This window comes from Mobula hypostoma, chromosome 2, assembly GCF_963921235.1.
Source record: "Mobula hypostoma chromosome 2, sMobHyp1.1, whole genome shotgun sequence".
NCBI lineage: Eukaryota > Metazoa > Chordata > Chondrichthyes > Myliobatiformes > Myliobatidae > Mobula > Mobula hypostoma.
The window spans coordinates 161,802,854-161,825,933 of record NC_086098.1 but is presented as its reverse complement, the minus strand read 5'-3'; the positions used below and the strand labels follow the sequence as shown (position 1 = coordinate 161,825,933).

The 23,080-nt window shown below is 49.1% G+C and overlaps 2 protein-coding genes across 2 annotated transcripts in view; one reads left to right on the top strand and one right to left on the bottom strand.

Annotated features, from left to right (window-relative positions):
* The window catches only part of eif6 (eukaryotic translation initiation factor 6), a 96,973-nt gene extending 86,916 nt beyond the window's left edge, over positions 1–10,057 (bottom strand). The window contains exon 1 of the mRNA XM_063040952.1: positions 9,773–10,057. Coding sequence (XP_062897022.1) covers positions 9,773–9,879 — 107 coding nt within the window. The 5' untranslated portion in view covers positions 9,880–10,057. The remainder of the gene's footprint in view (positions 1–9,772) is intronic.
* Positions 9,946–17,496, top strand: LOC134357679 (uncharacterized). Its single transcript, XM_063069302.1, has 5 exons — positions 9,946–9,952; positions 10,017–10,232; positions 14,348–14,604; positions 14,755–14,819; positions 17,132–17,496. The coding sequence occupies exons 1-5, from the start codon at positions 9,946–9,948 to the stop codon at positions 17,286–17,288; spliced, it is 702 nt and encodes a 233-aa protein (XP_062925372.1). The 3' UTR covers positions 17,289–17,496.
* Positions 17,497–23,080: the final 5,584 nt, after the last annotated feature.

Here is a 23,080-nt window from a genome sequence, read left to right as displayed (position 1 = left end):
CTTAATGACTATCGCCCAGTAGCACTCACATCTAGTGACGAAATGCTGAGAGGTTGGTCATGACTCGCCTGAACTCCTGCCTCAGCAAGGACCTGGACCACTGCAATTTACCTATCGCCACAATAGGTCAACGGCAGACATAATCTTAATGGCTCTTCATACAGCCTGAGACCACCTAGACAACACAAACACCTACGTCAGGATGCAGTTCATCGACTATAGCTCAGTATTTAACACCATCATTCCTACATTCCTGATTGATAAGTTACAGAACTTGGGCCTCTGTACCTCCTTGCTGATGATCAACACTGGTGCACCTCAGGGGTGTGTGCTTAGTCCATTGCTCTCTCTATACCCACGACTGCATGGCTAGGCATAGCTCAAACACCATCGATAAATTTGCTGATGATACAACCATTGTTGGTAGAATCTCAGATAGAGATGAGAGGGTGTACAGGAGTGAGATATACCAACTAGTGGAGTGGTGTTGCAGCAAAAACCTGGCACTCAACGTCAGTAAGGTGAAAGAGCTGATTGTGGACCTCAGGAAGGGCAAGACAAAAGAACACACAACTCATAGAGGGATCAGAAGTGGAGAGAATGAGCAGTTTCAAGTTCCTGGGTGTCAAGATCTCTGAGGATCGAACCTGGTCTAACATATTGACGCTGCTATAAAGAAGGCAAGACAGCGGCTATACTTCATTAGGTGTTTGAAGAGATGTGATACAAATAAACTCAAAAACTTCTATAAATATACTGTGGAGAGCAATCTGACAGGCTACATCACTGTCTGGTATGGGGAGGGCTACTGCACAGGACCGCAAGAAGCTGCAGAAGGTTGTAAATTTAGTCAGCTCCATCTTGGACACCAGCCTACAAAGTACCCAGGACATCTTCAAGGACTGGTGTCTCAGAAAGGCAGCGTCCATTATCAAGGACCCCCAGTACCCAGGGCATGCCCTTTCCTCACTGTTATCATCAGGAAGGAGGTACAGAAGCCTGAAGGCACACACTCAGTGATTCAGGAACAGCTTCTTCCCCTCTGCCATCTGATTCTTAAATGGACATTGAACCCATGAACACTACCTCACTTTTTTACTATTATTTCTGTTTTTGCACGATTTTAATCTATTCAATATACATATACTGTAATTGACTTATTTATTTTCTTCTATATTATGTATTGCATTGAACTGCTGCTGCTAAGTTAACAGATTTCACGACACATGCCGGTGATAATAAACCCAATTCTGAACTTCTGTACATACCGGCTGTGTGGTGAAAAAAAAAGCACAAAAATGCCTCTTTCACCTCAGACAGTTAAAGAACTTTGGCATGAGTCCCCAAATCCTAAGCACTTTCTACAGGGGCACAATTGACAGCATCCTGACTGACTGCATCACTGCCTGGTATGGGAACTGTACCTCCCTCAATCGCAGGGTTCTGCAGAGAGTGGTGCGGACAGCCCAGCGCATCAGTAGATGTGAACTTCCCACTATTCAGGCCATTTACAGTGACAGGTGCATAAAAAGGGCCCATAGAAACCATAGAAACTACAGCACAGAAACAAGCCTTTTGGCCCTTCTTGGCTGTGCCGAACCATTTTCTGCCTAGTCCCACTGACCTGCACACGGACCATATCCCTCCATACACCTCCCATCCATGTATCTGTCCAATTTATTCTTAAATGTTAAAAAAGAACCCGCATTTACCACCTCGTCTGGCAGCTCATTCCATACTCCCACTACTCTGTGTGTGAAGAAGCCCCTCCTAATGTTCCCTTTAAACTTTCCCCCCCTCACCCTAAACCCATGTCCTCTGGTTTTTTTCTCCCCTTGCCTCAGTGGAAAAATCCCGCTTGCATTCACTCTATCTATACCCATCATAATTTTATATACCTCATTCTTCTACGGTCCAGGGAATAAAGTCCCAACCTATTCAACCTTTCTCTGTAACTGAGTTTCTCAAGTCCCGGCAACATCCTTGTAAACCTTCTCCACACTCTTTCAACTTTATTTATATCCTTTCTGTAATTTGGTGACCAAAACTGAACACAATACTCCAGATTCGGCCTCACCAATGCCTTATACAACCTCATCATAACATTCCAGCTCTTATACTCAATAGGTCCGAAGGATCATTGAAGACCCAAGCAATCCCAACCACAAATTGTTCCAGCGGCTACCATCTGGGAAATTGTACTGCAGCATAAAAGCCAGGACCAACGGGCTCCAGACAGCTACCTCCACCAGGTCATAAGACTGATTAATTCACGCTGACACAGCTGTCTTTCTAAGCTATATTGACTGTTCTGTAATATATCTTACTGTACACACTATTACAAATTACTATAAATTGCACATTGCACATTTAGGCGGAGATGTAACATAAAGAGTTTTAGTTCTCATGTACAAACCTCATTTTCAGAAAAGTTGGGATATTTTCCAAAATCCAATAAAAACAAAATTCTGTGATATGTTAATTCACCTGAACCTTTATTTAATTGACAAAAGTACAAAGAAAAGATTTTCAATAGTTTTACTGACCAACTTAATTGTATTTTGTAAACATACACAAATTTAGAATTTGATGGCTGCAACACACTCAACAAAAGTTGGGACAGAGTTAAAATAAGATTGAAAAGTGCACAGAATATTCAAGTATCAGTTCAAAAGGAACATTTCTCAATGCAAGATTGCAGAGAATTTAGGTCTTTCAACATCTACTGTACATAATATTGTGAAAAGATTCAGAGAATTCAGAGACATCTCAGTACGTAAAGGGCATGGTCGGAAACCACTGTTGAATGCGCGTGATCTTCAAGTCCTCAGGTGGCACTGCCTAAGAAACCATCATACTACTGTGACAATTATAGCCACCTGGGCTCAGGAGTACTCTGGAAAACCATTGTCACTCACAGTCCGTCGCTGCATCCAGAAATGCAACTTGAAACTGTATTACGCATCAACTGTATCAACTCTATGCAGAAACGCCGGTGAGTTCTCTGGGCCCAAGCTCATCTCAGATGGACCGAAAGACTGTGGAACCGTGTGCTGTGGTCAGATGAGTCCACATTTCAGCTAGTTTTCGGAAAAAACAGGCGTCGAGTTCTCTGTGCCAAAGATGAAAACGACCATCCAGATTGTTATCAGTGAAAGGTGCAAAAGCCAGCATCAGTGCCCACGGTATGGGTGAGTTGCATGTACGTGAAGGTACCATTGACTCTGAGGCATATATTAGGATTTTAGAGAGACATATGTTGCCGTCAAGGCGACGTCTCTTCCTGGGACGTCCATGCTTATTTCAGCAGGACAATGCCAGACCACATTCTGCACAGGCTACAACAGCATAGCTTTGTAGACACAGAGTGCGTGTGCTTGACTGGCCTGCTGCCAGTCCAGATCCATCTCCTGTTGAAAATGTATGGCACATCATGAATCAGACAACGGAGACCACGGACTGTTGAAAAGCTGAAGTCTTATATCAAGCAAGAATGGACAAAATTTCCAATTGCAAATTTACCACAATTTGTATCCTCAGTTCCAAAACGATTAAAAAGTGTTACTAAAAGGAAAGGTGATGTAACACAATGGTAAACATGCCTCTGTCCCAACTTTTGTTGAGTGTGTTGTAGCCAACAAATTCTAAATTTGTGTATGTTTACAAAATACAATTAAGTTGGTCAGTAAAACTATCGAAAATCTTTTCTTTGTACTTTTGTCAGTTAAATAAAGGTTCACGTGAATTAACATATCACAGATTTTTGTTTTTATTGCATTTTGGAAAATATCCCATCTTTTCTGGAAATGGGGTTTGTATGTGAAGGATGTAAGAAATAAAGTCAATTCAATTCTCCCCTCTCCTATCGGGTAGAAGATACAAAACCACGTATCACCAGGCTCGAGGACAGCTTCTAACCCACTGTTATCAGAATAATGGTTCTCAGTATGATAGTAAAGGCATCCGTTAGTCTTGCAAGACCATGGACCTGCGCCTGGAAAGTCTTCACTCTCCAGGGTGCAGGCCTGGGTAAGGTTGTATGGAAGACCAGCAGTTGCCCATGCTGCAAGTCTCCCCTCTCCACGACACCAATGTTGTCCAAGGGAAGGGCATTAGGACCCATACAGCTTGGCACCAGTGTTGTCGCAGAGCAATGTGTGATTAAGTGCCTTGCTCAAGGACACAACACGTTCCCTCGGCTGAGGCTCGAACTCACGACCTTCAGGTCACTAGTCCAATGCCTTAACCACTTGGCCACGTGCCCACCAGTATGATAAGGTGAGCTGTTAACCTCATAACCTACCCCATTGTGACCTTGCACCTCATTGTTTACATGTGCTGTAGCTGTTACACTATTCAGCGTTATTGTTTTGTCTCAGTGCACTGGTGTAATTGAACAATCTGCATGGTTGGCATACAAAACAGCTTACCACTGCACCTCAGTATACGTGACAATAATAAATCCATTTAGTGACAGGGTGGGTGCTGAGACGGTCCCACTCGTTGGTCAACTTCAAATGAGGGGATACAATAACAAGATGAAAGAACACTCATTTAAAACTGAGGTATGTTGAAACTGCTTCTCAGAGGGTGATAATCTGTGGAACTCTCCTCCCAAAGGGCTGCTGAGACTACAACTAGAAATAATTATTTTTGAAAGATTGGAAAACTTGGGGTACAGGGAATAGTATATTTCCGGTAAGATGGCAGTGGCCTCTCAGGGGCCAACCACAGGTGTTTTTTGTCTTCTTTACAATCGCAAGGCAATGTTGGACTTCAAGAAATTTGGACACTGTTAAGTCTACCCAATCAGCAAGCTGCTCGTTGGCGGTGGAGCTGGACTTGGTGCAGACCACGTCACTGCTTACTACAGGAAGGCATCAGAGTTGGTACGTGAAGGCGGCATGCGGTGTAACGGTGGGTGATTAGTCTTGGACTTGTGTCACTCATAATACAAGATGTCACAAGCCCATTTCCTGTGTTTGTAGGCATGTCAGATGGCAGGGGAACGGTATGGCCTTGGTTGTAACGAGAACTAGCCTTCAAGCTGCAGATGGGGTGTCCATGCTCAAGGGGGGCTGGCACCTAGCATTGGTGCTGCCCTCCAGTGTTTGATCAGTGGAATGACAAGCTAAGTTGCATGCCTGTGTTCATGTGCGGACTGGCAGGAACTGCACCATCAATTTGCGGGACATGTCATTCAGGGACTTGCACTATAAATATTCTTTGTCTGACTATGTTTACTTGCTATCTTGAATGTGCTGTGTATGTTTCACACCTTGGCTGTAGCGGAACACTTTTGTTTGGCTGTATTCACGTACGGCTGAATGATAATTAAACTTGAACTATCATAGAGACATGGGGAAAACTAGTACTGTGATTAACAGTCAAGAGACAATCTGCAGATGCTGGAAACCCAAAACCCACAACCCACACACAAAATGCTGGAGGAACTCAGCAGGCCAGGCAGCATCTATGGAAAAAGTACAGTCGACGTTTCCGGGCAAAACCCTTCGGCAGGACCGGAGTAAAAAAGCTGAGGAGTAGATTTGAAAGGTGGGGGGAGGGGAGAGAGAAACACCCGGCAATAGGTGAAACCTGGAGGGGGAGGAATGAAGCAAAGAGCTGGGAAGTTGATTGTGAAAAAGGCAGAAAGACCGGGGGGGGGGGGAAGGAGGAGCACCAGAGGGAGGCGCTGGGCGGGCAGGGAGATAACATGAGAGAGAGCAACGGGGGGGGTGGTTTGAGGCATTACCGGAAGTTTGAGAAATCGATGCTCATGCCATCAGGTTGCCAAGAAACAGAATACAAGGTGTTGTTCCTCCAACCTAAGTGTGGCCTTATCATGACAGTGGAGGAGGCCATGGATGGACCTATCGGAATGGAAATGGGAAGTGCAATTAAACCACCCCACCCCCAGAACTTTTCATGTTTTATTGTTTTACAACATTGAATCACAGTGGATTTAATTTGGGTTTTCTGACGTTGATCAATAGAAAAGGGCTCTTTCATGTCAAAGTGAAAACAGATCTCAACAAAGTGATCTAAATTAATTACAAATATAAAACCCAAAATAATTGATTGCGTAAGTATTCGCCTCTTTCAACTCAGTATTTAGTAGATGCACCTTTGGCAGCAATTACAGCCTTGAGTCTGTGTGGATAATTCTCTACCAGCTTTTCACATCTGGACACTGCAATTTTTCCCCATTCTTCTTTACAATACTGCTCAAGCTCTGTTAGTTTGCATGAGGATTGTGAGTGAACAGCCCTTTTTAAGTCCGGCCATAAATTCTCAATTGGATTGAGGTCTGGACTCTGACTTGGCCACTCCAAGACATTAACTTTGTTGTTTTTAAGCCATTTCTGTGTAGCTTTGGCTTTATGCTTGGGGTCATTGTCTTGCTGGAAAACAAATCTTCTTCCAAGTCACAGTTCTTGTGCAGACTGCATCAGGATTTCCCTGGATTTTGCTGCATTCATTTTACCCTCTACCTTCACAAGCCTTCCAGGGTCTTCTGCAGTGAAGCATCCCCACAGCATGATGCAGTCATCACAACGCTTCACGATAGGGATGGTGTGGTTTTGATGACGTCTGGTGTTCGGCTTATGCCAAACATAGCACTTAATCTAATGGCAAAAAAGCTCAATTTTGGTTTCATCAGACCAAAGAAACTTCTTCCAGAGGACTCCAGTCTCCCACATGCCTTCTGGCAAACTCTAGCCAAGATTTCATATATAGTTTTTCAACAGTGGCTTTCTCTTTGCCACTCTCCCATAAGGCTGCGACTGGTGAAGCACCCGGGCAACAGCTGTTGTCTGCACAGTCTCTTCCATCTCAGCCACTGAAGTTTGTAACTTCTCCAGAGTTGTCATAGGTCTCCTGGTGGCCTCCCTCACTCGTCCCCTTCTTGCACGGTCACTCAGTCTTTGAGGATGGGCTGCTCTAGGCAGATTTACAGCTATGCCACATTCTTTCCGTTTCTTGATGATTGACTTCACTGTACTCCAAGGGATATTCAGGGACTTAGAAATTTTCTTGTATCCATCTCCTGACATGCTTTACAATAACCTTTTCATGGAGTTGTTTGTCTTCATGGTGTTGCTTTTGCCAGGACACTGACTCACCAGAAGTTGGGCCTTCCAGATTCAGGTGTATTTTTACTACAATCAATTGAAACACCTTGACTGCACACAGGTGATCTCCATTTAACTAATTATGTGACTTCTGAAACCAGTTGGCTGCACCAGTGATGATTTGGTGTGTCATATTAAAGGGGGGGGGGTGAATACTTATGCAATCAGTTTTTTTTGTTTTATATTTGTAATTAGATCACTTTGTAGAAATCTGCTTTCACTTTTGACACGGAAGCTTCTTGTTGATCAGTGTCAAAAAAACAAGTTAAATCCACTGTGATTCAATATTGTAAAACAATAAAACATGAAAACTTCCAAGGGAGGCGATTACTTTTTATAAGCACTGTATATGTGTGCCTGCTGCACACAGAAGGGCGGGAAGGCTCGAGGGCCAAATTGACAACACTAACCATTTTCTTATTTGCTGAGAAAATGGCTTCTCTTTGCCTTTGAAATCACCTCTTGTTCCTAATCTCAACAGCAATCCATCAGGCTGCTGTTTATTGAATGCCTGGCATCGTCCCCTCAGTACTAATCAACAAGCTTCGACCCTATGAACAACACTTCTTCCTCCCCTCCCCATCTTTTTATTCAGTCCTGAAGAAGGGACTTGGCTCAAAAAGCCAACAGTTTATTCCTTTACATAGATGCTGCCTGGCCTGCTGAGTTTCTCCAGAATTTTCTGTGTGTTGCTTAGATTTCCAGCATCTGCAGATTTTTTTGTTTAAACTTCCTTTCTTCTGCTTCCCTCCCTTCTTGAAGAGTGAAGTGACATTTACAATTTTCCAGTCCTCCAGAACCATTCCAGAATCTATTGATTCCTGAAAAATCATTACCAACTCCTCCAGAATCTTTTCAACTACATCTTTCTGGTTACTATTTGGAGGGCAATATAGAGTCTTTTTACCTTGCATGTTGTTAACTCTACCCACAAGGATTAGAACACAGAAACAGAGAAAACCTACAGCACAAGGAGTCTCTTAAAAGACCCTATTACATCCGCCTCCACCACCGTCACCAGCAGCCCATTCCACGCACTCACCACTCTCTGCGTAAAAAACTTACCCGATATCTCCTCTATATCTACTTCCAAGCACCTTAAAACTTTGCCCTCTCGTGCTAGCCATTTCAGCCCTGGGGAAAAGCCTCTGACTAGCCACACGATCAATGCTTCTCATTATTTTATACCCCTCCATCAGGTCACCTCTCATCCTCCAACGCTCCAAGGAGAAAAGGCCAAGTTCCCTCAACCTATTCTCATAAGGCATGCTCCCCAATCCAGGCAACATCCTTGTAAATCTCCTCTGCACCCTTTCTGTGGTTTCCACATCCTTCCTGTGGTGAGGCACTAGAACTGAGCACAGTACTCCAAGTGGGGTCTGACCAGGGTTCTATATAGCTGCAACATTACCTCTCGGCTCTTAAACTCAATCCCACGGTTGATGAAGGCCAATACACCGTATGCCTTCTTATCCACAGAATCAACCTGCGCAGCAGCTTTGAGTGTCCTATGGACTTGGACCCCAAGATCCCACTGATCCTCCACACTGCCAAGAGTCTGACCATTAAAACTATATTCTACTATCATATTGGACCTACCAAAATGAACCACCTCACACTCATCTGGGTTGAACATCTGCCATTCTATTTGGTGGGGGAGTTTAAGATCAGAGGACACAACCTTAAAATAGAGAGACATCAATTTAGAATGGAGATGAGGAGGAATTTCTTTAGCCAGAGGGTGGTGAATCTGCAGAACTACAGCTGCAGAGGTAAAGCATTGGGTACATTTAAGGCTGGGGTTGATAGATTCATGATTCGTTAGGGTGTTGAGGGATACAGGGAAAAAGCAGGAGATTGGGGCTGAGAGGGAAAATGGATCAGCCATGATGAAATGGCAGAGCAGACTCGATGGGCTGAATGGAACCATTCTATATCCTATCTTCTGATCCTTATCACTTCTTTCTAAGGATTTTGGTTTCATTTTATTTAAACCTTTAAAGCCTCCCCCACCCTATCCGCTCACCTACTAATCCTTTCCATGCAATATGTATCCTTAGATTTTAAGTTTCCTGTTGTGCTCAGCACTGAATCTTACAGCACAGTACAGGCCCCTTGGCCCATGATGTGGTGGTGGTGATCGTTTAAACCTACTTCAAGTTCAATCTAACCCTTCCCTCCTAAATAGCCCTCTATTTTTCAATCATCCATAACTATGTGATGCCCACAACCTGCCAATCTCTAACTGCGCTACAAGATCACCTACTTTATTCTATCTACTGCGTGCATTCAAATATAACATCTTCAGTCCAGTATTCAACACCTTCCTGTCAATTTTATCTGTATGGCCTTAAGTTAAATTCTTGTCGCTTTCTGACCTTTTTGTCTTAGTATATATTCTAGACACTCCCGTAACCTCTCCTGCACTCTCCCTTGTACTTTACGTATACTTTTGCAAGTTGCCGAACCCAGGGGAAGTGGAGAGGAAGAGCGAGGCCATCCGGGAGAAAGTGAGTGTGAGCTGAGAGACACGGGGAGGACGGAGAGCACCGGATGTAGCGGGTCGGGATCCCCTCTCCACACACCCCACGCCTCCCCGCTCTTATCCCGGATACTCCTCCACCCAGACCCCTTACCCGTAGAAGTTTTCGGAGCCGCCGATCGCCACCAGGCAGTAGGCATTGGTCAACTTGGCGAAGCAGCCGATCTCGTTGTTGTTTTCAAAGGAAGCGCGGACGGCCATAGTCAAGGCAGCGGGACCCGAGGGCTGAGAGCTGACGCTGAGAATCGGAGCCGGGGCCTGGGCCTGATGCGGGGTCGGGGTCGGGGTCGGGGTCCGGGGCCGCTGCCGCTGCACCGCCTCGCTCTCTCAGTACCGAGGAAACGTGCTCCTTGGCAACGCCGCTTCCGCCCCTGACGTCACCTCCGGTTTGAGCCCCGACTGCAGCCGGAATAGAGCGCTTTCACTTCCTCCATCTGATCACCGGAAGTGGATACCCATTCTGGAGATTAAGTCACCTCTCCTGCCTCTTGTACATTTCCCAGCTGTTGAACCCGAGGGGAGAGGACAGGAAGAGCGAGGCCAGCGGAGAGAAGGTGAGAAACACCGAGGGACCCGCTTGCCTGGAACGGACCGTCCGGTAAACTGGGCAGCACATAATTCTCCCAAATTTGCGCCATCTCCGTCGGGATCCCGCTACCAGGCACAGCTTTCCTCCGCCCCCCACTTTCTGCTTTCCGCAGGGATCGTTCCCTACGCGACTCCCTTGTTCATCCGTCTCTTCCTACTGATCTCCCTCCTGGCACATTCTTGCAAGCGGAATAAGTGCTACACCTGCCCCTACACCACCTCTCTCACCACCATTCAGAGCCCCAAACAGTCCTCCCAGGTGAGGCTACACTTCACCGTGCGTCTGTTGCGGTTATTTACTGTGTCCGGTGCTCCCGGTGTGGCCCCATGTATATCGGTTGACGCACTATCAATTACTCCAAAAGACTGGAAGTAGAGTAAATACTGAAAGGCTTTTATTAACAGTAAAATAGATCCACGACCACGCTGTATGTCTATCCTGGACTGTGGGAGGAGCAGTGGCACAATCGCCTTTATTCAGGGATCTGTGGGAGGAGCCACAGGAGCAGTCAGCAGAGGGGCGTGTCCAGGCATGTCCAGACAGGTACCCCAATTATGACATATATACATGGTTTACCGCATTCACCCCTCCTTTTAAAAAGAAAGAGGGTCCCGTGGGGTGAAGTGACTGACAATATTTAATAAATAAAAATAAAGGCATCCGTTAGTCTTGCGAGACCATGGATCTGCGCCTGGAAAGTCTTCACTCTCCAGGGCACAGGCCTGGGCAAGGTTGTATGGAAGACCAGCAGTTGCCCATGCTGCAAGTCTCCCCTCTCCATGACACCAATGTTGTCCAAGGGAAGGGCATTAGGACCCATACAGCTTGGCACCAGTGTCATCGCAGAGCAATGTATGATTATGTGCCTTGCTCAAGGACACAACACGTTCGCTCGGCTGGGGTTCAAACTCACAACCTTCAGGTAGCTAGTCCAATGCCGTAACCATTTGGTCACGTGCCCACACAATATTTAAAAGCAAGTATTTTTACAGGTCAAGTCTATCAGGCGGTCGAGTCCGTCGCTGTGATCTATGTAGCACTGGCGGTGATTGCATCAGCGATGGCGGTTGTGCTGACTCCGGCCTGACTTGAGGTGCCAGCAATTTAGGCGTTGTTAATCCTTTGTGCGTGTGCATCGCGCCCGGTATGGGAGAGTTGTGTGGTGTCTGTGTAGGGTTTGGAGTGGGCAGTGTCTCGTGGATACATACATCGGTGGATACGGGGTCAATAGTCACCACGGAGTGTTCAGGGTAGGGGCCCGGTTCTCCTGCGGGCACCAGGTCGCAGATGGAGACCGTGTTCTCCCGTCCATCAGGTAAAACCACGTAGGCATACTGAGGGTTCGCATGAAGTAAGTGAACCCTCTCGACCATCGGGGAGTATTTATTGCTCCTCGCATGTTTCCGGAGCAGCACTGGCCCGGGGATGTCAGCCAAGTTGGTAGGGTGGTTCCAGTGGTCGACTTTCTGGGAAAAGAAAAGAACCGCTCATGAGGGGTGGCATTGGTGGCTGTGCATAACCGGGAGCGGATGGAGTGGAGTGCCTCGGGAAGGACCTCCTGCCAGCGGGAGACCGGCAGTCCCTTTGACCTGTGGGCTAAGATCATTCTCCTGCTTCACCTGTCCATTCCCCCGGGGATTATAGCTTGTGGTCCTACTTTTACAGTTGCAATTCCCCTACTCAGCAGATATTGGCACAGCGCGTCACTCATAAACGAGGACCCTCTGTCACTGTGGATATAGCATGGGTATCCGAACAGAGTGAAGAACTTGTGCAGGGCTTTTATGACTGACGTGGTAGTGGTGCCGGGGCAGGGGATGGCGAAGGGGAACCGCCGATTACATTAAGAAAGTACACATTGCGGTCGGTGGAGTGAAGGGGGGCCCTTAAAGTCAACACTCAGTCGCTCAAAAGGGCGGGTGGCCTTGATGAGTTGTGCCTTTTCAGGTCGGTAGAAGTGCGGTCTGCACGCTGTGCAGACTTGGCAGTCCCTGGCCATCGTCCTGATCTCCTCAAGGGAGTAAGGCAGGTTCTGGGCTTTCACGAAGTGGAAAAGCCGGGTGACCCCCGGGTGGCAAAGATCTACATGTAGGGCGTATAGCCGGTCGATCTGCGCGCTGGCGCACGTTCCCGGGATAGGACATCGGAGGGCTCGTTGAGCTTCCCAGGCCTGTACATGATGTAATAATTGTAGGTGGAGAGTTCGATTCTCCACTCAGAATTTTATCATTTTTGATTTTGCCCTGCTGTTGGTTATTAAACATGAATGCGACTGAGCGCTGGTCAATCAGCAGGGTGAACTTTTTGCCGGCGAAATAGTACCTCCAGTGCCTAATAGCTTCCCCTATAGCCTGGGCCTCTTTCTTCACTGCAGAGTGCCGAATTTCAGGGCCTTGAAGAGTACGAGAGAAGAACGCCACTGGTCTTCCTGCCTGGTTGAGGGTAGCAGCCAGCGCAAAGTCGGAGGCGTCACTCTCTACTTGGAAGGGAATGGCCTCATCCACCGCATGCATTGCTGCTTTGGCAGTCCCCTTTCATGCATCTGAAGGCCGCGCGGGCCTCGGCTGAGAGGGGGAATGTGGTGGACTTGACCAGGGGGCGGGCCTTGTCTGCGTAGTTAGGGACCCATTGGGTGTAATATGAAAAGAAGCCCAGGCAACTTTTGAGGGCTCTGAGGGTGTTGGGAAGAGGGAGTTCCAACAGAGGGCGCATACGGTCAGGGTCAGGGCCAATGACTCTATTCTCCACGACACCCAAGGATAGCAAGTTGGGTGGTCCCAAATACACACTTGTCCTTGTTATAGGTGAGGTTGAAAGCTTTGGCCGCTTGGAGAAATTTTTGGAGGTTGTTGCCATGATCCTGCCGGTCGTGACTGCAGGTGGTGGTGTTATCCAGATATGGGAACATGGCCTTCAGTTGGCACTGGTCCACCATCTGGTCCATTTCCCTCTGGAAGACAGATACACCATTCGTGACACCAAACAGGATGCGCAGGAAGTAATAAAGCCTGCTGTCCGCCTCGAAGGCAGTGTAAGGGCAGTCCTCCCGGCAGATGGGGAGCTGATGGTAAGTGGATTTTAGGTCTATGGTCGGGTACACCTTGTACCGTGCTATCTGATTAACCATATCCGCGATGCGGGGTAGAGGGTACACGTCGAGCTGCGTGAACCTATTGATGGTCTGGCTATAGTCCACGACCATCCTATTTTTCTCCCCGTTCTGAACAACAACCCCCTGGGCCCTCCAAGGACTTGTGCTTACCTCAATGACCCCCTCCCTGAGCAGCCGCTGCACCTCCGACTTAATGAAAGCTCTGTCCCCCGCGCTGTACCTCCTGCTTTTAGTTGCCACAGGTTTACAGTCGGGGGTCAGGTTGGCGAACAGCGGTGGGGGAGGGATCTTGAGGGTGGAGACGCCGCAAGTGGTGTCTGTAGTGCAGCTGTTGGCATGATGTTGGGTGGGATGTGCGGGTCGGTGTGTGTGCGTGGTCAGTAGCGGGGTATGTGACATATCTCTACAAAACTGGGGATTTATGACAGTAATTGGTGGGAGGGGCCCATCATACTCCATTGTCACGCTTTTCAGGTGGCTCTGGAAGTCGAGCCCCAATAGCACAGGGGCTCACAGTTGAGGCATGACCAGTAACGTAAAGTCTCGATATTCTGTGCCCTGCACCACTAGTGTCGCTACACAACCCCCCTGGATGTCTGTTGTATGTGACCCGGAAGCCATGGCGACCCTCTGACTTACCGGCCGTATCATGAGTCCGCAATGCTGCACCGTGTCTGGGTGGATAAAACGCTCCGTGCTGCACATGTCAAACAGGCAGCTTGTCCTGCACCCCTCCACCAGGATGTCCATCATTGACCTTGCGAGCTGGTGGGGAGCGCTTTGGTCGAGGGTCACGGAAGCCAGGGTTGGGTCGCTGTCTTGGTGGTGGGGTGCTCCGTGAGCACCCGTTGGTCGTAGGCGGTGGGAGGTGGCGCCGACTAAGATGGCCGCCCCCATGTCTTGCACGTGGTGGCGGCGTGCAGGCAAGATGGCGACCCCCATGCCTCACTCGTGGTTTGGACTTACAGGCCTTGGCGAAGTGGCCCTTCTTTCCGCAGTTGGAGCAGGTAGCTTCTCGGGCCGGGCAACGTTTCCGGGGGTGCTTCTCGAGTCCGCAGAAGTATCACTTCGCGGACTTGCGACTGGCAGCAGCTGTGTTGATTCGCCGGCGGGTTGCGGGGTCTGCGGCGTCCATGAGGCCGTCGGGAGATTGCGTGCCTGGAGAGCGTCAGAGTTGTGCAGAGCGGCCTCCAGCGTGTCAGCCAACTCAATTGCCGAACTTAAGGTAAGGTAAGATCCCTCTCGTCCTCACATCTTTATCCCTCCCCCTCCCTCCCATCCCCCCCCCATCTCTAAATCTACTCCTCAGCTTTTATTCCTTTGCTCCTGCAGATGGGTTTCGACCTGAAACGTCGACTGTACTTTTTTTTCACAGATGCTGCCTGGTCAGCTGAGTTCCTCCAGCATTTTGCGTGTGTTGCTTGGATTTCCCCTCTGCAGGTTTGTGTTGGGGAAACTGGGATTTGTTCATCTGACCACGACCGACAGTTGATGACTGGACGGTCAAATGGCTCGGGCTGACAGGTAGTGGCGCCCCAGTTGTTCACTAGCAATAATTTGACCGAGGAGTCCAAACTTCATTTCTTTCTCAGGTATGCTGACGTTTCCAGCTTGTAGGGAGGAGGATTTAGTCGGCTCCATCTTGGGCACTAGCCTACAAAGTACCCAGATGAGGGCATTAAATGCAGCATCTTCAAGTTTGCGGATGACACGAAGCTGGGCGGCAGTGTTAGCTGTGAGGAGGATGCTAAGAGGATGCAGGGTGACTTGGATAGGTTAGGTGAATGGGCAAATTCATGGCAGATGCAATTTGATGTGGATAAATGTGAGGTTATCCACTTTGGTGGCAAAAATAGGAAAACAGATTATTATCTGAATGGTGGCCGATTAGGAAAAGGGGAGGTGCAATGAGACCTGGGTGTCATTATACACCAGTCATTGAAAGTGGGCATGCAGGTACAGCAGGCGGTGAAATAGGCAAATGGTATGCTGGCATTTATAGCAAGAGGATTCGATAACAGGAGCAGGGAGGTACTACTGCAGTTGTACAAGGCCTTGGTGAGACCACACCTGGAGTATTGTGTGCAATTTTGGTCCCCTAATCTGAGGAAAGACATCCTTGCCATAGAGGGAGTACAAAGAAGGTTCACCAGATTGATTCTTGGGATGGCAGGAATTGCATATGATGAAAGACTGGAACGACTAGGCTTATACTCGCTGGAATTTAGAAGATTGCGTTTACCGGCCGCAGGTATTGTCCTCTGAGGGCGCTCATCGTGCTGCCGTAGCTCGGCTGGTCTCTAATCATTGAGTAGACCCGTGGACTGACCCTGGAGTCTGCGCCTTGCGGTGGACTCGGTCACTTCAATTCCCTCCAGGTATGATTCGAAGCAGGGGATGAAGACAAATGAGGAAAAGTTTATGAAACATTTCATTGTACTGTACTTCATTATACTCTTCATTTAATAAATAAAATCAAAAGGATGTGATTTTTCCCCATTTTCATTCTAAATATTCACAGTACACATATTCCAAATAAACATTTAAGGAGCCGTGCAGTTTTCAGGCCATTTCAATATTTCCTGCCCAGAGCAATGATTGGTCCAAGCAGCTGTAAAAAAAAAAGAGAGAAGGTTGGTTGCAAACACTTCAGCTGCATTTCTGGGATCAGCATTCTGGCCACAAGTCATTTCTTGGAATCTCCTGTTCCCGTTTGCACCACCTTTGGTGATGAGATGAGGTGGGAATGTGGAGATTTATAAAATTAGGGAGGCACAGAGAAGGTGAATGGTGAAAGTCTTTTATCCAAGATCAGGAATGCAAAACTAGAGTGAATGGGGTTAAGGTGAGAAGGAAGGATTTAACGATGCCTGAGGGGCAACATTTTCATACAGAGCTTGATCAGCATAGGAAGTGGTTGAGGTCAATGTAACGACCCCATTCAGGACGTGTTTGGATCGGTGTATGCAGTGGGATATGGGCCAAATGCATGAAGTTGTGACAAGTTCAGTGACACCTTGGTCAGCATGAAGGGGCTGGGCTGAACAGCCTGAGGCAATGCTGTCAGACTCCAATCACAGGAACATTGCACTAGCTCACATCAAAAACTTGGTACAAATGAGTTGGACCAAAGGCTTGTGTCTGTGCTGTATGAATGTAGGTGTGATCAGTTATGGCAATACTGCACTCTGCCAGCATGCTGTCTCTTACCGCCGGCACAGAATCTTCAATCTAACATAACACATCAGCTGAGGCAGTGTCTGTGGAGGGAACTGATGTTCCAGGTCATGACAGGGTCTCAACCCGAGAAGCTGATTTCCCAGTTGCTGAGCTGCTCCACGCTGTGAGTTGCCCTTCAGTGGGCCAGGTCGGCAGTGAGGGATGTACTGATACAGGAGGCTACAGCTCCTTTGCTGATACTCCCCTCACAGCTGGGAGCTGGCCGCTGTGGAGTCTTCATGCTCAATTATGGAGAGATTTGTTGTGTTCCAGAGTGGTGGTGGCACAGTACGGGGGTGTCCTCGGTGTGAAGACTGGACGTCTCCTTCACGCGGGTGGCAAGGTGAACTCCCCTTCCAACGCTGACATCTGATAGATTGATGAGGACAAGATTAAATGAGTCGGTAGTGCGAGGAAATGAAATGAGGGTTTCTGCAGGAGATCAGTGTAGATTCAGGTGAGGGAAGAATGTGGCAGTGATAAATGGTCTCTCTGTTGCTTCACTGACTCCTGTGATTTTATTTCTTTACCAGCGATGGGTGGAGAGCAGAGCACCGATCACATAGAAACGACCCTGAGCAAGGAGACCGCAGGAAATGGAAAGGAAGCAGTGGGGTCATCCAGCCAGTCGGAGTCAGTGGAGGGAGCGACTGTTCCTCAAACTCACATCGGCACCAAAGCCGTGGATGACATGTGCTTCATGGTTGTTTGCACAAATTGGTACTGAGGCCAGGGGATCGAGGGGCTTGGGGTGTGTGGGGTGTAGGGCATTGTCACTGATACCCCTGGAAGAGGACTTGGGAGATGGTACCGATTACACTACAGCAGCATTCGCAGATATATGTGTTCTGATAATTTCTGTCATTAGTTTGTCCACCAGTAATAAATACTGTGTGATTTGAAAACATTGAAACCATTTGTTCCTGAATTAATTATTAACATTTAACTCGATTCCTTTTACAGAGGAAGGAGTGAACCAGAAAACCATTTCCCCACAGCCTGACACTGTACCCTGGCACATTTCAACACAGCCTGAACTGTACCCTGGCACATTTCAACACAGCCTGAACTGTACCCTGGCACATTTCCCCACAGCCTGACACTGTACCCTGGCACATTTCCACACAGCCTGACACTGTACCCTGGCACATTTCCACACAGCCTGACACTGTACCCTGGCACATTTCCACACAGCCTGACACTGTACCCTGGCACATTTCCCCACAGCCTGACACTCTACCCTGGCACATTTCCACACAGCCTGACTCTGTACCCTGGCACATTTCCACACAGCCTGACACTGTACCCTGGCACATTTCCCCACAGCCTGACACTGTACCCTGGCACATTTCCACACAGTCTGACACTGTACACTGGCACATTTCCACACAGCCTGACACTGTACCCTGGCACATTTCCCCACAGCCTGACACTGTACCCTGGCACATTTCCACACAGCCTGACACTGTACCCTGGCACATTTCCACACAGCCTGACACTGTACCCTGGCACATTTCCCCACAGCCTGACACAGTACCCTGGCACATTTCCACACAGCCTGACACTGTACCCTGGCACACTTCCCCACAGCCTGACACTCTACCCTGGCACATTTCCACACAGCCTGACTCTACCCTAGCACATTTCCACACAGCCTGACACTCTACACTGCCACATTTCCAAACAGCCTGACACTAACCTGGTACATTTCCCCAGAGCCTGACTCTGTACCCTGGCACATTTACACACAGCCTGACACTGTACTCTGAATCATTTCCCCACAACCTGACACAGTACCCTGGCACATTTCCAGACAGTCTGACAATGTGCACTGGCACATTTCCACACAGCCTGACACTGTACCCTAGAACATTTCCCCACAACCTGACACTGTACCCTGGCACATTTACACACAGCCTGACACTATATACTGGCACATTTACCCACAGGCTGACACTGTACCCTGGCACATTTCCCCACAGCCTGACACTACCCTGCCACATTTCCAAACAGCCTGACACTAACCTGGTACATTTCCCCAGAGCCTGACTCTGTACCCTGGCACATTTGCACACAGCCTGACACTGTACCTTGGCACATTTCCCCACAGCCTGACACTACCCTGGCACATTTCCACACAGCCCTACGCTGTACCCTAGCACTTTTCCACACCGTATGTCACTGTACCCTGGCACATTTCCACTCAGTGTGACAATGTATCCTGGGACATTTATCCAGAGTCTGACACTCTACCCTGGCACATTTCCACACAGCCTGACACTACCCTGGCACATTTCCCCACAGCCTGACACTGTACCCTGGCACATTTCCCCACAGCCTGACACTACCCTGGCACATTTCCACACAGCCTGACACTACCCTGGCACATTTCCCCACAGCCTGACACTGTACCCTGGCACATTTCCACACAGCCTGACACTGTACCCTGGCACATTTCCCCACAGCCTGACACTGTACCCTGGCACATTTCCACACAGCCTGACACTGTACCCTGGCACATTTCCCCACAGCCTGACACTGTACCCTGGCACATTTCCACACAGCCTGACACTGTACCCTGGCACATTTCCCCACAGCCTGACTCTGTACCCTGGCACATTTCCACACAGCCTGACACTGTACCCTGGCACATTTCCCACAGCCTGACACTGTACCCTGGCACACTTCCCCAGAGCCTAACACTACCCTGGTACATTTCCATACAGCCTGAACCTGTACCCTGGCACATATCCACACATTTTGACAATATCCTGGCACCTTTCCACACAGCCTGACACTGCACCCTGGTACATTTCCCCACAGACTCATACTACCCTGGCACATATCCACACAGCCCTACACTGTACCCTGGCACATATCCACACAGCCCTACACTGTACCCTGGCACATTTCCACACAGCCTGAACCTGTACACTGGCACATATCCACACTGTTTGACACTGCACCCTGGCACACTTCCCCACAGCCTGACACTACCCTGGCACATTTCCACACAGCCTGACACTACCCTGGCACATTTCCACACAGCCTGACTCTACCATGGCACATTTCCCGACGGCCTGACACTGTACACTGGCACATTTTCCAACAGCCTGATCCTACCCTGGCACATTTCCACACACCTTGACACTGTACCCTGGCACATTTTCCCACAGCCTGACACTACCCTGGCACATTTCCAAACAGCCTGACACTAACCTGGTACATTTCCCCACAGCCTGACTCTGTACCCTGGCACATTTCCACACAGCCTGACACTGTACCCTGGCACATTTCCCCACAGCCTGACACTGTACCCTGGCACATTTCCACACAGCCTGACACTATATACTGGCACATTTACCCACAGCCTGACACTGTACCCTGGCACATTTCCACACAGCCTGACGCTACCCTGGCACATTTCCCCACAGCCTGACTCTACCCTGGCACATTTACCCACAGCCTGACACTGTACCCTGGCACATTTCCACACAGCCTGACACTGTACCCTGGCACATTTCCACACAGCCTGACACTGTACCCTGGCACATTTCCACACAGCCTGAACCTGTACACTGGCACATATCCACACTGTTTGACACTACCCTGGCACATTTCCATACAGCCTGAACCTGTACACTGGCACATATCCACACAGTTTGACACTACCCTGGCTTATTTCCCCACAGCCTGACACTACCCTGGCACATTTCCACACAGCCCTATACTGTACCCTGGCACATTTCCACACAGTATGACACTGTACCCTGGCACATTTCCCCACAGCCTGACACTGTACCCTGGCACATTTCCCCACAGCCTGACACTGTACCCTGGCACATTTCCACACAGCCTGACACTGCACCCTGGCACATTTCCACACAGCCTGACTCTACCCTGGCACATTTCCACACAGCCTGACACTGTACCCTGGCACATTTCCACACAGCCTGACACTGTACCCTGGCACATTTCCCCACAGCCTGACACTCTACCCTGGCACATTTCCACACAGCCTGACTCTACCCTGGCACATTTCCACACAGCCTGACTCTACCCCAGCACATTTCCACACAGCCTGACACTGTACCCTGGCACATTTCCACACAGCCTGACACTGTACCCTGGCACATTTCCCCACAGCCTGACACTGTACCCTGGCACATTTCCCAACAGCCTGATCCTACCCTGTCACATTTCCACCCAGCCTGACACTGTACACTGGCACATTTCCACACAGCCTGACACTGTACCCTGGCACATTTCCACACAGCCTGACACTGTACCCTGAAACATTTCCCCACAGCCTGACACTGCACCCTGGCACATCTCCACCCAACCTGACAATGTACACTGGCACATTTCCACACAGCCTGACACTGTACCCTGGCACATTTCCCCACAGCCTGACACTGTACCCTGGCACATTTCCCCACAGCCTGACACTGTACCCTGGCACATTTACACACAGCCTGACACTATATACTGGCACATTTACCCACAGCCTGACACTGTACCCTGCCACATTTCCAAACAGCCTGACACTAACCTGGTACATTTCCCCAGAGCCTGACTCTGTACCCTGGCACATTTGCACACAGCCTGACACTGTACCCTAGCACATTTCCACACAGCCTGACACTGTACCCTGGCACATTTCCCCACAGCCTGACACTCTACCCTGGCACATTTCCACACAGCCTGACTCTACCCTAGCACATTTCCACACAGCCTGACACTGTACCCTGGCACATTTCCAGACAGTCTGACACTGTACACTGGTACATTTCCACACAGCCTGACACTGTACCCTGGCACATTTCCCCACAGCCTGACACTGTACCCTGGCACATTTCCACACAGCCTGACACTATATACTGGCACATTTACCCACAGCCTGACACTGTACCCTGCCACATATCCACACAGTTTGACACTACCCTGGCTCATTTCCACAGAGCCTGACACTACCCTGGCACATTTCCACACAGCCCTACGCTGTACCCTGGCACATTTCCACACAGTATGACACTGTACCCTGGCACATTTCCCCAGAGACTGACACTACCGTGGCACATTTCCATACAGCCTGACACTGCACACTGTCACATTTCCACACAGCATGACACTCAACCCTGGCATAGTTCCATACAGCCTGACACTGTACCCTGGCACATTTCTACACAGCCTGACGCTAACATGGCACATTTCCCCACAGACTGACTCTACCCTGGCACATTTACCCACCGCCTGACATTGTACCCTGGCACATTTCCACACAGCCTGACACTGTACCCTGGCACATTTCCCACAGCCTGACACTGTACCCTGGCACACTTCCCCAGAGCCTAACACTACCCTGGTACATTTCCATACAGCCTGAACCTGTACACTGGCACATATCCACACTGTTTGACACTACCCTGGCACATTTGTCCATAGCCTATCTCTACCCTGGCACATTTCCACATAGCCTGATACTCTACCCTGGGACATTTCCCCACAGCCTGACACTACCCTGGCACATTTCCTCACATCCCTACGCTGTACCCTGGCACATTTCCACACAGTATGACACTGTACCCTGGCACATTTCCACACAGTATGACAATGTATCCTGGCACATTTCTCCAGAGCCTGACACTACCCTGGCACATTTCCATACAGCCTGGCACTGCACACTGGCACATTTCCCCACAGCCTGACATTGTATCCTGGCACATTACCACCCAGTCTGACAATGTACACTGGCACATTTCCACACCGCCTCAGACTGCGCAATGGCACATTTCCGCACAGCCTGACTCTACCCTGGAACAATTCCACACAGCCTAACACTGTACACTGGCACATTTCCTCATAGCCTGACACTGTACCCTGGCACATTTCCCTACAGCCTGACACTCTACCCTGGCACATTTCCCCACAGACTGACTCTACCCTGGCACATTTACCCACCTCCTGACATTGTACCCTGGCACATTTCCACTCAGCATTACACTGTACCCGAGCACAATTCCCCACAGCCTGACTCTACGCTGGCACATTTCCAGACAGCCTGACACTGTATCCTGGCACATTTCCACACAGCCTGACACTGTACCCTGGCACACTTCCCCACAGCCTGACACTCTACCCTGGCACATTTCCACACAGCCTGACTCTACCCTAGCACATTTCCACACAGCCTGACTCTACCCTAGCACATTTCCACACAGCCTGACACTGTACCCTGGCACATTTCCACACAGCCTGACACTGTACCCTGGCACACTTCCCCACAGCCTGACTCTGTACACTGGCACATTTCCCAACAGCCTGATCCTACCCTGTCCCATTTCCACCCAGTCTGACACTGTACACCGGCACATTTCCACACAGCCTGACACTGTACCCTGTCACATTTCATCACAGCCTGACACTGTACCATGAATCATTTCCCCACAAGCTGACACTGTACCCTGGCACATTTACAGACA